This window comes from Salvelinus sp. IW2-2015, linkage group LG19 (assembly GCF_002910315.2).
Source record: "Salvelinus sp. IW2-2015 linkage group LG19, ASM291031v2, whole genome shotgun sequence".
Classification (NCBI taxonomy): domain Eukaryota; kingdom Metazoa; phylum Chordata; class Actinopteri; order Salmoniformes; family Salmonidae; genus Salvelinus; species Salvelinus sp. IW2-2015.
The window spans coordinates 35,275,781-35,292,152 of record NC_036859.1 but is presented as its reverse complement, the minus strand read 5'-3'; the positions used below and the strand labels follow the sequence as shown (position 1 = coordinate 35,292,152).

Here is a 16,372-nt window from a genome sequence, read left to right as displayed (position 1 = left end):
AATCAGAGACAACGATAAACAGCTGCCTCTGATTGGGAACCATATCAGGCCACCATAGACATACATATACCTAGACCTACAAAAACCTAGACTTACAAAAAACCCTAGACAATACAAAAACTAATGTAGCCACCCTAGTCACACCCTGACCTAACCAAAATATAAAGAAAACATCTCAGGTCAGGGTGTGACAGTAACAACCTCCCCTGGCTCTTTCATATGTAACTATGGCTACTATCTCCATATCATTCTCAATGTATAATATCTATCCATAACATTCAACTTTTATCATTGAAATACTGTAGCAGATGTTTTAGTTAGAATCAGTACTGCCTTCCTGTATTCTGTAGGCTACTGTCAGTCCTGACCTAGAAATGCCTTGTGTTTTCTGGATCAGTGGTATTGACATTGTTCCTGGAGTAGGTGGCGTTGTGGCCTGGGTTCTCGGGTCCGCCATGGTAGGGATGGACCATTTTATAATAACACTATATACTGTACTGTAGGTACTGGTACTGTACCTGGAGATTTGATCATTCTGTCTTTACAGTTTTGTTTTGCCTAGCCTGATCTACCTGACCAACTCAAATCCCTTCAGAGTAACAACAAACCAAGTAATTTAGCTAATTACTTTGATGTGGGATTGGGGATGTGCATAGTATATGCCGAATATCAATCATATATAACATTTATTTGAATTGTACAATAAAAAGTGTGTTTGTTTGTTGAACAATGTTTGCCAAAACACTCTCAAAAGCTTCAACTGGAAAGAGGCAGAATGTTTTGATGTGGGTTTTTTTCAACTGCAAGCTGGCTAAATGAGCTGGGTTTAATTCACTTAGATGACTTGGGTATGCAATTTAAAGTACAGTGCATTTGGAAAGTATTCAGACCCTTTGACTTTTTCCACATTTTGTTACGTTACAACCTTCTTCTAAAATGGATTAAATAGTTTTTTCCCCTCATCAATCTACACACAATACCCCATAATGACAAAGCAGAAACAGTTTTTTAGAAATGTGTGCAAATTTATAAAAAAAATATTAAACTGAAATAACACATTTACTGTGTGGTATTCAGACCAATGGTATTCAGACCATTTGCTATGAGACTCGAAATTTAGCTCCGGCTAAAGAGATGTTTCTACAACTTGATTGGAGTCCACCTGTGGTAAATTCCATTGATTGGACATGATTTGGAAAGGCACACACCTGTCTATATAAGGTCCCATAGTTGACAGTGCATGTCAGAGCAAAAACCAAGCCATAAGGTCGAAGGAATTGTCCGTAGAGCGGCGATACAGGATTGTGTCGAGGCACAGATCTGGGGAAGGGTACCAAATTTCTTTTGCAACATTGAAGGTCCCAGAGAAAACAGTGGCCTCCATTATTCTTAAATAGAAGTTTGGAACCACCAAGACTCTTCCTAGAGTGATGCTCACCATCCAAACTGACAGAGCTTGAGCGGATCAGAGAAGAATGGGAGAAACTCCCCAAATACACGTATGCCAGCTTGTAGCATCATTCCCAAGACTTGAGGATGTAATCGCTTCCAAAGGTGCTTCAATAAAGTACTGAGTAAAGGGTCTGAATACTTATGTAAATGTGATATTTAAGTTTTTTTATTTGATAAATTTGCTCAAATGTAGAAAAACTTGTTTTTGCTTTCTCATTATGGGGTATTGTGTGTAGATTGATGAGGAGGCAACGATTTAATCCATTTTAGAATAAGGCTGTAACGTAACAAAATATGGAAAAAGTCAAGGGGTCTGAATATCTTCCGAATGCACTGTATGCCAGGTGGCGAACATTCAGTCTTATTGGTATTCTGGTTACAAATGCGCAAGTTAATGGTTTGTAAACATATTCAACACGTAGATTGAAGTCTCTCCACAAATTGTCATTTTAACACGTAGGAGGCACATGTTTTCCTGCAACTTTCACTTTCACATTTATCTGTCACAGTGCAGACATTTTAACGATGAAATGGCGGACTCTGCATCATTCAGAGACAAAGGTAAGATCAGTATAACCGCAACAATATATAAATATATTGGCCTGATGTTCATCAAATCTTGTAACGTATCATTCATATTGTTGGCCTACATTTCTAACTGAATTTGCCAAACTGGCAAAATATTATTTTTGGGGGCGCATATTGGGCAACTGCTCTTCGTCTAGTATGGCCTACAACACTCTATGCTGTATCTTTGGAAAATCATTTACCGGAAATATCTCAAACAAGGGGTTTTGGAGAAGGCCTTCATCAGGCAGGCACCATATTATTGTTTTACAGTTTATTTATAAAAATGTAATACCTGAAGGTTAATAATCTAAATGTCACGGGTCTGTGTCGGAACTGATATGATTGTCACGGTACTGTAGGTGTAATTTTAACTGATTTGTCCGGAAGCGCCCGTACAGGTCCGAACGCGACTGCTGCAGTAGAGAGAGAAATGTTTCATTTATGCTGCCAATTATACATCAAAGCGGCAACAGGCTACAGTCATAGAGCCTCCGCGTGTTGCAAAAGTTAGGAGATATAGAATAAATGTAAAATGGAATTAAAATGACGAATGTCGGTAAGGCAGCCCCCGCACCTCTTATTCAGGTGGGTTGGGTTAAAATGCGGAAGACACATTTCGGTTGAATGGATTCAGTTGATCAACAGCTCACTGTACCGCCTAAGACAGTATAGTATCAAGATAGGCTAAAACTCCTTATCCAATAGAAATCCCTGATCACACTTGTAGGCGATGTCATGGCAACGTTGGCAAGCTAAGCTCGTGCGCAGAAACAAGTCATTGGGGCTAAAGGTCGTCTGTGCGCATGTGCAGGACGTCAACTCAAAGGCACTCCTTTGATATAAAGTAGTTTTGACAAAAATAAAAACTTGCCAGATTGTCACTTTCACGAAGTTGGAGTAAATACATGTTCAAATACTTATTAATCATGTTCAAATACTTATTAAGACATCGGCTCGAATCTACGTTGTGTCTTTAGATTTCGAGAAAATGAACAGCTAAGGAATCATTTTTCACTTCTATCATTGAATTCTTTAACCCCATACTCCGGCTTGATCTACTTAGTCTGCTTCGCAAGCTTTCCCGAAGTCTTGCAATGTTGCATCTCTGGGTTTAGAAACTCTGCGGTACGGCCCCTGCGAAGTAAAAAAGTTGTCACGACGTGCACCCGTGCTGCTCTGTCAACGTGACTCAGCTGCCTGTGCGGCATCACTCAATTTCAATTTAATGGCTTTATTGACATGGGAAACATACGTTAACATTACTAAAGCAAGTGAAGCAGATAATAAACAATAGTGAAATAAACAATAAAAATGAACAGTGAACATTACACTCACAGAAGTTCCAAAGAATAAAGACATTTCAAATGTCATATTATGTATATATACAGTGTTGTAACGATGTGCAAATAGTTAAAGTACAAAAGGGAAAATAAATAAACATAAATATGGGTTGTATTTGCAATGGTGTTTGTTCTTCACTGGTTGCCCTTTTCTTGTGGCAACAGGTCATAAATCTTGATGCTGTGATGGCACACTGTGGTATTTCACCCAATAGGGAGTTTAATAAAATATGGTTTGTTTTCTAATTCTTTGTGGGTCTGTGTAATCTGAGGGAAATATGTGTCTCTAATATACATTTGGTAGGAGGTTAGGAAGTGCAGCTCAGTTTCCAACTCATTTAGTGGGCAGTGTGCACATAGCCTGTCATCTCTTGAAAGCCAGGTCTGCCTACGGCGGCCTTTCTCAAAAGCAAGTCTATGCTCACTGAGTCTGTACAGTCACAGTGGTCAGGTATTCAGCCACTGTGTACTCTCTGTTTAGGGCCAAATAGCATTCTACATTGCTTTGTTTTTTTGGGGGTTAATTATTTCCAATGTGTCAAGTAATTATCTTTTTGTTTTCTCATGATTTGGTTGGGTCTAATTGTGTTGCTGTCCTGGGGCTCTGTGGGGTCTGTTTGTGTTTGTGAACAGAGCCCCAGGACCAGCTTGCTTAGGGGACTCTTTTCCAGGTTCATCTCTCTGTAGGTGATGGCTTTGTTATGGAAGGTTTGGGAATCACTTCCTTTTAGGTGGTTGTAGAATTTAACTGCTCTTTTCTGGATTTTGATAATTAGCAGGTATCGGCTTAATTCTGCTCTGCATGCATTATTTGGTGTTTTACGTTGTACCCGGAGGATATTTTTGCAGATTTCTGCATGCAGAGTCTCAATTTGGTGTTTGTCCCATTTTGTGAATTCTTGGTTGGTGAGCGGACCCCAGACCTCACAACCATAAAGGGCAATGGGTTCTAAAACTGATTCAAGTATTTTTTGCCAGATCCTAATTGGTATGTTGAATTTGATGTTCCTTTTGTTGGCATACAAGACCCTTCTTGCCTTGTCTCTCAGCTCGTTTACAGCTTTGTGGAAGTTACCTGTGGCACTGATGTTTAGGCCGAGGTATGTATCGTTTTTTGTGTGTGCTTTAGGCCAACAGTGTCTAGATGGAATATGTATTTGTGGTCCTGGCAATTGGAAATTTTTTGGAACACCATTGTTTTTGTCTTACTGAGATTTACTGTCAGGGCCCAGGTCTGACAGAATCTGTGCAGAAGATCTAGGTGTTGCTGTAGGCCCTCCTTGGTTGGGGACAGAAGAACCAGATCATCAGCAAACAGTAGACATTTGACTTCAGATTCTAGTAGGGTGAGGCCGGGTGTTGCAGACTTTTCTAGTGCCCTCGCCAATTCGTTGATATATATGTTGAAGAAGGTGGGGGTCAAGCTGCATCCCTGTCTCACCCCACGGCCCTGTGGAAATAAATGTGTGTTTTTTGCCAATTCTAACCACACACTTGTTGTTTGTGTACATGGATTTTATAATGGGGTGGCAGGTAGCCTAGTGGTTAGAGAGTTGGGCCAGTAATTGAAAGGTTGCTGGATCAAATCCCTGAGCTGACAAGGCAAAAATCAGTTGTTCTGCCCCTGAACAAGGCAGTTAACCCACTGTTCCCCGGTAGGCCGTCATTGTAAATAAGAATTTGATTTTAACTGACTTTTTACAACAAAAAAATACATTTTTACAAAAAAAAGATGTATTTCTTATTAGAAATGTTGTCTTCACAATAATGTTTATATGACATAAAGTTAGCTTAACGATAACCTACATAGCTACTCAATAAAAAATGATTTCAGAAGAAAATAAGTAGCAGGAGCACTTCAAGTATTCCACAAGAACCACAGGTGCTTTTGGAGGGGAATCGGGGTCTCTGACCTGATGAAGCTGATATGCGTTGGTATATTTGAATAATTTAAACTTTCAAACCCTCACGAGTACCTGGACTGATTTTTTTTAATGCAACTTAGCACCTATTTGTGGTTATAATTGTTCCATTTTTCTTTTCAATTTTTTTTCAGTTAGTCTTTAAATCACTCATTTAATACTACCCTGAGTTACACATTCAATTCAAGCAACAATCAACATTAACAACTTTACAAAATACTAATGTTTGTGTTAATTTTATGTGTTTTCAGTCTCGAATCCAGGGGCCCAGAGACGCAAAAGTGTGAATTTATTGCCCCCAGAGAGTGAGTGATCAATACAATATCAAACAGATTTACTTCAACTGATTCTTGATTTCTCTAGATTGTAGATTTGTGGATGTATGTTGTTATGTTGGAATATGGTGCGTAAAATTTAAAATAAGATTGTGGTGGTGTTTATGTTACAGTGTCTGAAAGTCCTACAGAGCTAAGGATTGTGCTGCTCGGCAAGAATGGCTCTGAGAAGAGTGCTGTTGGGAACTTCATCCTGGACACAGTGGCATTTGACCCAAACTATGTACGAAGTTGCTGTGAGAGAGTCGGGGGTCAGGTGGAGGGAAGAGGCATAGCTGTGATCAACACTCCAGACCTGTTAGACCCTCACATCTCACATGACAAACTCTCAGAGGATCTGCGTTGGTGTGTCACTCTGTCTAAACCGGGACCTCATCTATTCCTGTTGGTGCTGCAGCCTGAGGAGTTCACACAGGAAGAGGGAGACAGAATCAGGACAATCCTAGACACCCTCAGTGACCGGTCCTTTAATTACTCAATGGTACTGACAACTCATGAAGACAAGAGGCGACACATGGATGAGGATCACCCTCTGAATCAGATGGTTAGATCCTGTAGAGGGAGGCAGCACCTCATGCACCTCAGTGACCACACTCAACTTATGGCAGATGTTGACAAGATTGTAAAGGAGAATGGAGGAGACTGTCTCACCTGTGATGTATATGAAGATACATGTGACATTGTACAAGGGAAAGAGGAAATCCACAGGAGCCTCAAATCTTCCTCTGAGGAAGAACTTGGAAAGGATGTTTTGGAACAAGGTGAATCATCACAATTTAACAACTGGGAGAAAATAAAAAAAATTGGTAAGTATACAGCTGTCAACAGTTATAGTGAGATGAGCATTGAATATAAGTTGACAGTATTGAAGGGATAGTACCCCCACATTACCCTGTCGGCACTTTTTGGAGGTAAGAGGGCAACCCATGCTTTGGTTTTGTTTACCTGGCCACTGTCTCCAAATGCTAACTTTTTAGCATCTGTGGCACAAATCCAATGCCAGTCAACATCCCTAATATTAGTATTTTTTGGCGCTTCATGTCAAAATCATCAAAGTCTCTTGTTTACAGAACTACGAAAACACAACTTGTACTGTGGAATCTGCCAGGAAGGAATGCGTGCTGCATGGGATGGGGAGCAGCAGTAGTACCAGTGTTTGGGTTTTTCGTCATTTAGTTGAACAAATCACGATTTCACAGGTGTTAGCATCTTTTCAATTTCAGAATGGGAGGGAACATTCAGACGTTGCAAAGAGAGAAGTTGAAGCTCCTTGTTCCGCTCTTCGTTCTAGCATGTCTTAATCCCTTTTCTTAACACGTATGGACCCCGAACTGAATCGAGCAGTTGACCAATTACATAAGACTTTAGTTCTGGGATAACCAAGATTAAAATCATCTTAAAATAACTTCATTGAAATACAATCAATTTCAGACACTTTAGGATGATTTGGACTTGAAACATGAAAAATGGGGGATATTGGACTATAGTATTAATACTGTCAATTTATATTGAAACCTCATTAAGGATGACTGCTTTGTTGTTTCATCATGCTTGGTTGAAAGGGACTGCAAAGATAAAGTCACTGGTATTGATTGTCAACACTTTTTTCAGGATTGACGTTGCTTAAGGAAAATCTGGGGGAGCAATCACATAGTGGAGAAAAATGTGGTGGGTAAAATTCAGTCTCGTTCACAACATGTTGCCACTTCTATATTAAAGTTGGATGGCTACAACTCAGTTAGGATTTGTCCAAATTATCATTCTTTTTGAAGCTCTGTTTTCAAAATGTCTAGCTTGATAGGCAAAAATGATAACAGCTGTGTAGACAGAATTTACATGTGAAAGAAAATAGATAACCATTTTCTTTTTCACTTGACTAACTATGGTGTACTCATCTTGCAGAGCAGGACTTCAAAAGGTTTATTTTTGATAATGTAATTAGATTATGTTTGTAAAATTCTGAACAATTGTGAAAACATTCCCAAGAGGGACATTGGTACATGAGTCATGGAATTTGTTGTAATAGTAGTACATTGTATTAGCTTAATCCACATGTACTTACTTCATATTACTGACTATTGCTGTCAAGCTTTTTAATCACAAGCATCACAAGAAAAGGGCCCATTTGAATTTGCAGCAGGGACAATCCAGTATGAAAATTGATAAACTATATTATGTTTTATCTACATATCCTTATATCAATCAATGTGTTCATGTGAGTTACAGAGTCTCGACTCAGGATTGTGCTTCTGGGGAGGAGTGACGACAAGAAGAAAACAGTGGGTAACATTATCCTACAGCAAGGGGCTTCTCCAGGATTAGGCCTTCCTGCTGGTTTCTTGGGCAAAAAAAARCAATGTGAGTCAGCCAGTGGGAAGTTGAAAGGCAAGTCTGTAACTGTAGTAAAGACTCCAGACTTCTTTGCTCTGCCAGTGCAGTCCCTGATGCAGGAGATAGAGAAAAGTCCCTCTCTGCTCCTGGGCCTCATGGGGTCCTGCTGGTGTTGAAGCCTGAGGAGTTCACAGAGGAGAACAGAAACACTTTCAAGTTGATCCTGAGTATATTTGGTAAAGAGGCCTTCAAGCACTCAATGGTGATCATTACTCACCACAAGGGAGTCATAGGAAATGCTCATCTGAGACAAATGATCCAAGAATGTGGAGGAAGGCATCATGAAATGTACAAACAAGGAAGTGACCACAAAGAGTTAACTGAGAAGATAGAAAAGATGGTAGAGGAGAATGAATGGAGATACCTCACCTACAATGAAGAGATGACACATGATACCATGACACTAAAGGCTCAGAGACTGAACGTGGTGCTGTGTGGCAGAAGAGGAGCTGGGAAGACTTCTATAGCCAATGTCATACTGGGTCAGACAGAGTCCAGTCCAAAGTCCAGCTCCTCCTCAGTGTGTGTGAAGAGAGAAGGAGAGGTGTGTGATCGTCCTGTCACCCTCATCGACTGCCTGCTCTGTATGGAACACATCTCACTCAGGAGGAAGTGATGCGTGAGACTTCCACTGTTGTCTCTCTCTGTGACTTCTGGAGTCCATGCTTTCCTCCTGGTCGTACCTTTGGGTCCCACTCACTGATGAAGAAAAGGTGAGGGTTGAGACATCCAGAAGATTCTCAGCTCACGAGTCAATGACTTTGCCATGGTCCTGTTTAGACAGCCCGATACCATTCCAGTTAATAAAACTGCAGTTGACTTTGTGGAACAAAATGGCAGACACAAAGCAAACTGATCAAGATATGCGGAGGGCGTAATAAAATCTTTGATGCTTTGAAAGATTGATAACGCCAAGCAGACGACAGAACTTGTAGCAGAAATAGTCAAAATGATGGATCAGACAGAACCTGCTTACACTCTGTACATGTACATGAGGCTTAAACCACCAATTCATTAACTGGAGGAAAAGAACAGAAGAATCAAGGATTTAGAGGAGAGAATCAGGAACATGTCACAAGGTGAGTTTGTTGAACACAGGGAGGAACAAATATTGGGGAGTGATTGGGAAAGCAATGATTTAACACTATGAACCTTCTGTGTTGATTTCAATATCAGTTCATGCAGTAATTAACATTGATTTATTATAATTTGTTTAATTTGTAGGTGCTGAAATGGAGTGCTCCAGCACAGAGTGCATAAGGGTGGTGCTGATTGGGAAAACTGGAAATGGGAAGAGCACCTCTGCAAACACTATCCTGGGCAGAGATGAATTTGAGTCTATAACCAGCCTTGATTCTGTGACAACAGTTTGCAAGAAGGCAGTCGGCAAAGTTGATGGAAGAACAGTTTCTGTGGTGGACACACCTGGACTTTTTGACACAACACTTTCTAATAAAGATGTTCAGCAAGAGAGAGTGAAATGTGTCTCCCTGTCAGCTCCTGGACCCCATGTGTTTATCATAGTGTTGAGTATCAGGACAATGACTCAAGAGGAGCTGGACACTTTGAACCTCATAGAGACAACCTTTGGTCCACGGGCCAGAATGTTCTGCTTAGTTTTGTTTACTAGAGGAGATGAGTTGGAAAATAAATCAATTCAAGATTTCGTTGGGAAAAGCAAGAGTGATAAACTGAAAAAACTGGTCAGAAATTGTGGAGACAGACTCCATCTCTTCAACAACAAAGACAAAAATAACTGCACACAGGTCACTGAGCTTCTTAAGAAGATTAACAAAATGGTGTCCGTGAACAAGGGGAGTTTCTACACCAATGAGATGTTCCAGGAGGCAGAGGCAGCCATTAAACAAAAACAGGAAGCAATACTGAAGGAGAGAGAGACGGAGATAAAGGCTGACATGGAGAAACTGAAGGTCAGACATGAAACAGACATGGAAAAGATGAAGTCAAAGTTGGAAGAGGAGAGATTGAAAGTTCAGGAGGAAAGACAGCTGAGAGATAAACTGTTGAGAGAGAGAGAGGAAGCAATTAGAAAAGAGCATGAAGACAAGGAGAAAGCAGAGAAGGAAGAAAGAGARTTGGAGGACAAAAAAAGGAAAGAAGATGAAAAGTTGAAAAAAGTAATATGGGACACAGAAAAAGAGAAAATGGAAAAAGAGATAAAAACTCAGGAAATAAAGTTGGAGAACCAACAAAGAGAAAAGGAAGAATAATATAAAATGAGGATGGAAAAACTGAGAAAGGAAGAGAAAGACAAAGAAGAACGGCAAATAAATCAAGAAATTACGTTTGAAAAATTAAAAAAGGCAGAAATGGAAAGGAGAGCGACAGAAGAGCATGAGAGGAAAAAAATGAAGAGAAAGAAAGACAAGAGTGGCAAAGAAAAATAAAGGAAGCAGAGAAAAGTCAAACAGAAATCATGCAGAGAAATAAAAGGGACTGGGAGGAACAATTAAATACAGTAATAAACAGACAACAGCATAGAGAAATGTTGTGGCGACAGAATTAGTTACAAACTGTTGTAGAACAAGAGAAAAAACAGAGGAGATTGAGAGAGCAGTTTGAAAGAGAGAGGGAACAAGAGAGAATAAAGATGAAGGAATCAGAAGAGCAGAGGAGAGAAATAGAGCAGAAAGAAAGAGACCGAATAGAAAAAGACTTTGAAGAAAAGAGGAGAGAGTTGACAGACAAAATGACAATGCAACAAGAGCAGTGGGAGAGAGAACGTAGCGAGGAACAGGAAAGAAGACTGCAAGAGGATGTAAATCGAAAAATGGAGGAGCAAAAAATTCAAAAAGTGCAGGAAGAATTTCAACAAGAAGAGAAAATGAAGAAAGAGAAGGAAGATACAGTCAGGAAAGAACAAGAAGAGAAGAATTTGAAGGAAATGAGGGCAGATTATGAAAGGGAAACAAAAGAAATTATGGATAAATATGAACAAGAGGCCAGAAGACATGCAGAGGAGATTAATACCTTTCAAGAGAAATATGAAAAGTACAGGACCCTGAATCGACCCCTGTGAGACAACTTTCGTAATATCCAGGATATACAAACAATTGCACATACTATAAAACGTTCTATTTTCGCACACCCAATCAGTCTACTATTTAGAATGCAAGTAGGGGTAATCGGACATGGCCATGCTTTCAGTGAGCAGTAAATCTATAGTAGCTTTAGTAGGCCAATCTTAACGGAGATGATAACTCTTTTAACCAGCAGAATCACACCAGAAACCAAACGTTTACAAGACGACACCTGCAATTTAGGGCATATTTCCACAGGTTTCCAGAAGCACACTTTGGGTTCAGGTAGTCATTACATTCTCCACTGCGTGCTACCTGCTTTTAAAACTGTCACCAGACGGAGCACAAACACTGGGTTCAGGTAGTCATTACATTCTCCACTGCATACTACCTGCTTTTAAAACTGTCAGCAGCAGTTGGCTCCACCTTGAGGCCAGTGTGTGTGCTCAACGTCTGGTGACAGTTGAAAAACAAGAGGCCCCCATCACCATTTCTTCTATGCTTCTCAGTCAGGAGTTCTGTAATATACTGTATGTCCTTTTAGGAGGGATGGATGGAGCTCTGGCAATTCAATGTCCAGTCCAAGATATAAGAAAAGCCATGAAATAGGTGTAGAGTCCATGGCTCAGTTTAAATACATGTTATGTCTTCTACATCTGAGTCTTTATATAATGTTTCAGTCAGCTTTCAGTCATAAAGAAGCCCTGCCATGATACCTTTGCCTGTACATTATGCCTTGAATCTATTCTACCGCGCCCAGACACCTGCTCCTTTTACTCTCTGTTCTGAATGTACTAGACGACCAGTTCTTATAGCCTTTAGCCGTACCCTTATCCTACACCTCCTCTGTTCCTCTGGTGATGTAGAGGTTAATCCAGGCCCTGCAGTGCCGACCGCCACCGCAGCGAGGCCCCCGGTGTTCGCACCGGGTCTGGCTCTCGACCCGAAACCTGCCCCTCCGCTTGCCCTGCAGGAACCTGGGTCCGTGGGTGGTGTGGGGCCCTTCAAAGTCCTGAGGAGGGGGAACGAGGTGTGTTACAGATTACAGATAATTCCCTCTGATTATTGTATTAACCCCTCGTTCCATGTGTCTCTCCTCAGGCTGGTGGTGGCTGGTCCGCTACAGGAAGCTTAGGTGCGGGAGGTCCCTCCGCCCCCTCTGGACATCGATGGGCCCCGGCGTATGCTGTTAGAGCCATCTTGGCGTCGGGCAATGGGTCTTCAGTACCTCCTGGACTGGGAGGGGTACAGTCCGGAGGAGAGATGCTGGGTGCCGGTGGAGGACGTGTTGGACCCTTCGATGCTGAGGGAGTTCCACCGTCTCCATCCGGATCGCCCTGCACCTCGTCCTCCGGGTCGTCCCCGTGGCCGGCGTTGGCGCGCTGCGGGAGCTGCGCGTCAAGGTGGGGTAGTGTCATGACTTCCGTCGAAGTTGGTCCTCTCCTTGTTCAGGCGGCATTCGGTGGTTGACGTTTCTGGCCTTCTAGCCACCGCCGATCCACTTTTCATTTTCCATTTGTTTTGTCTGTGTCTTAAACACCTGGCTTCACTCACCCAATTACTAATTTTAATTTTAATGGTATGTTTATTTGAACAGTGAGAGACAGAATATCAACAAAAAAATCCAGAAAAACGCATGTCAAAAATGTTATAAATTGATTTGCATTTTAATGAGGGAAATAAGTATTTGACCCCTCTGCCAAACATGACTTAGTACTTGGTGGCAAAACCCTTGTTGGCAATCACAGAGGTCAGATGTTTCTTGTAGTTGGCCACCAGGTTTGCACACATCTCAGGAGGGATTTTGTCCCACTCCTCTTTGCAGATCTTCTTCAAGTCATTAAGATTTTGAGGCTGACGTTTGGCAACTCGAACCTTCAGCTCCCTCCACAGATTTTCTATGGGATTAAGGTCTGGAGACTGGCTAGGCCACTCCAGGACCTTAATGTGCTTTTTTTTTGAGCCACTCCTTTGTTGCCTTGGCCGTGTGTTTTGGGTCATTGTCATGCTGGAATACCCATCCACGACCCATTTTCAATGCCCTGGCTGAGGGAAGGCGGTTTTCACCCAAGATTTGACGGTACATGGCCCCGTCCATCGTCCCTTTGATGCAGTGAAGTTGCCCTGTCCCTTAGCAGAAAAACACCCCAAAGCATAATGTTTCCACCTCCATGTTTGACGGTGGGATGGTTTCTTGGGGTCATAGGCAGCATTCCTCCTCCTCCAAACACGGCAAGTTGAGTTGATGCCAAAGAACTCCACTTTGGTCTCGTCTGACCACAACACGTTCACCCAGTTGTCCTCTGAATCATTCAGATGTTCATTGGCAAACTTCAGACGGGTATGTATATGAGCTTTCTTGAGCAGGGGGACCTTGCGGGCGCTGCAGGATTTCAGTCCTTCACGGCGTAGTGTGTTACCAATTGTTTTCTTGGTGACTATGGTCCCAGCTGCCTTGAGATCATTGACAAGATCCTCCTGTTTAGTTCTGGGCAGATTCCTCACCGTTCTCATGATCATTGCAACTCCACGAGGTGAGATCTTGCATGCAGCCCTAGGCCAAGGGAGTTTGACAGTTGTTTTGTGTTTCTTCCATTTGCGAATAATCGCACCAACTGTTGTCACCTTCTCACCAAGCTGCTTGGCAATGGTCTTGTAGCCCATTCCAGCCTTGTGTAGATCTACAATCTTGTCCCTGACATCCTTGGAGAGCTCTTTGGTCTTGGCCATGGTGGAGAGTTTGGAATCTGATTGATTGATTGCTTCTGTGGACAGGTGTCTTTTATACAGGTAAGAAACTGAGATTAGGAGCACCTCCTTTAAGAGTGTGCTCCTAATCTCAGCTCGTTACCTGTATGAAAGACACCTGGGAGCCAGAAATCTTTCTGATTGAGAGGGGGTCAAATACTTATTTCCCTCATTAAAATGCAAATCAATTTATGACATTTTTGACATGCGTTTTTCTGGATATTTTTGTTTGTTATTCTGTCTCTCACTGTTCAAATAAACATACCATTAAAATTATAGACTGATCATTTCTTTGTCAGTGGGCAAACGTACAAAATCAGCAGGGGATCAAATACTTTTTTCCCTCACTGTATCTATTTGAGTAAATAGGTTGATTACTCATATTTGCTGTCCTGCGCCTGACTCTATATCCTTCCAGTCCGACTTATTAAAGAAAAAATATTCTTCCAATTCGAGGTGAGTAATCGCTGTTCTGATGTTCTTTTCAGTCATAAGAGACGGTAGCAGCAACATTATGTACAAAATAAGTTACAAACAATGTGAAAAAACTAACAAAATAGCACGGTTGGTTAAGAGCCGATAAGATGGCAGTGATCCACGCACCTTCACAAGACGGCACCTTCACAAGACGGCACCTTCACAAGACGGCACCTTCACAAGACGGCACCTTCACAAGACGGCACCATCACAGTGCAAATAAAACAGAAAATACCTTATTTACATAAGTATTCAGAGCCCCGCCACAACTCCTCTACAAACCCACGGCCTAACTCACAAACTCTTCTACAACCCACGGCCTAACTTCACAACTCTTCTACAACCCACGGCCTAACCTCACAACTCCTTCTACAACCCACGGCCTAACTTCACAACTCTTTCTACAACCCACGGCCTAACTCAAACTTCTTCTACAACCCACGGCCTAACTCACAACTCTTCTACAACCCACGGCCTAACTCACAACTCTTCTACAACCCACGGCCTAACTCACAACTCTTCTACAATCACATGACATCACATTCTTCTATACTTTCTCCTCTCTCTCTCCTATTCACATTAACAAAGCCACTATGTGTAACAACCTCCCCTGACTCTTTCATATGTAACTATGGTTACTATCTCCATATCATTCTCAATGTATAATGTCTATCCATAACATTCAACTTTTATCATTGAAATACTGTAGCAGATGGTTTGGTTAGTATCAGTACTGCCTTCCTGAAATCTGTAGGCTACTGTCAGTCCTGACCTAGAAATGCCTTGTGTTTTCTGGATCAGTGGTATTGACAGTGTTCCTGGAGAAAGTTGCGGTCTGGGTTTGAATCTCGGGTCCGCCATGGTAGCGATGGACCATTTTATAATAACACTACATGGAGGTATATCCAACATGCAGTATTTACTAATGTTCTACAAGATACCTAGAATATGGCTGGTGTAGGGCTAATCAGAAGTATTGTCTGCCAACTGTGTGTCACTGTGGTCATATCTCCTCTTTATATGGTGTACACGGACGCACACCTGCACAAATACACACGCACACACACACACAGGTTATAGTTACAGCTCTAGCAAAACTAGGCCCCATCTTGTTTGGGGCATATAACTCAATGACACACAGATGAAGGCAATTTCAATCATCTCAAAAGAGGAAAAACACACTGAATGATCAATGTGACACATTCCAACTTGACATTACAGCAGARAGGAAGCATCATTATCTCTATTGCTCTGTCTCTGGTGTGATGTCACAAAGGAATGATCTCTGTTCTACTTCTTCTCTGGCACTGGAATTCCYATGTGGTAACACACCCTGCCAGATAGCTGTATTTCCAGCTTCAAGCATTTCCCATTCGACTGTATTTAAGAAGACAATTTATTACCAGCCAATAATTACTACAAAATACAACAACAAACATGATGATWAATTACAAATGTTTTTCATTGTGAGATGCTGCTAGAAACTTATCATAATATCATCGTAATAACATAATTCAGAGCATTAAGTCTTCACAGAAGTGTGAAATTGATTCCAAATATATACTCCAAAATGTAAATGACACCACAATGACACCATTTAAAAAWTTTTTTTTWAAAACATACAGTTGTTTTCCAGATAAAGCCACAGAAGGTATTGTTTATTATACAAGAGGTATCCCCTTTTATGCAAGAAACAATTATTTTGGCACTCAAAACTTTCAGCACACTACCCAGGTTTCTCTGGTTACTGGGGCCACCTTGTGGAGGAAGCTTCTCGTTGTGAAGGTGAGTTTACTGTCTTGATATACCTGGAGACATTTTGGCATTCTGTCTTTACAGTTTTGTTTTGCCAAGCCTGATCTACCTAGCCATCTCAAATCACTTCAGAGTAACATCAAACCAAGTAATTTAGCTAATTACTTTGATGTGGGATTGGAGATGTGTACAGTATATGCTGTAATATCAATTGAATATAACATTTATTTGAATTATAATTCAAAAACTATTTGAGTTTTACAATTACATTTTTTGTTTGTTTAACAATGTCTGCCAAAAGCTGGGTTTAATTCACTGAAATGACTTGTTAATGGCTAAAT

At 41.2% G+C, this 16,372-nt stretch overlaps 1 protein-coding gene across 1 annotated transcript; it reads left to right on the top strand.

The window, feature by feature from the left end:
- Positions 1-9,035: 9,035 nt before the first annotated feature.
- Positions 9,036-10,671, top strand: LOC111979091 (GTPase IMAP family member 7-like). Its single transcript, XM_024147667.2, has 2 exons — positions 9,036-9,089; positions 9,235-10,671. Exons 1-2 carry the CDS (start codon positions 9,080-9,082, stop codon positions 10,239-10,241), a joined length of 1,017 nt encoding a protein of 338 aa, XP_024003435.1. The 5' UTR covers positions 9,036-9,079; the 3' UTR covers positions 10,242-10,671.
- The last annotated feature ends 5,701 nt before the right edge of the window (positions 10,672-16,372 follow it).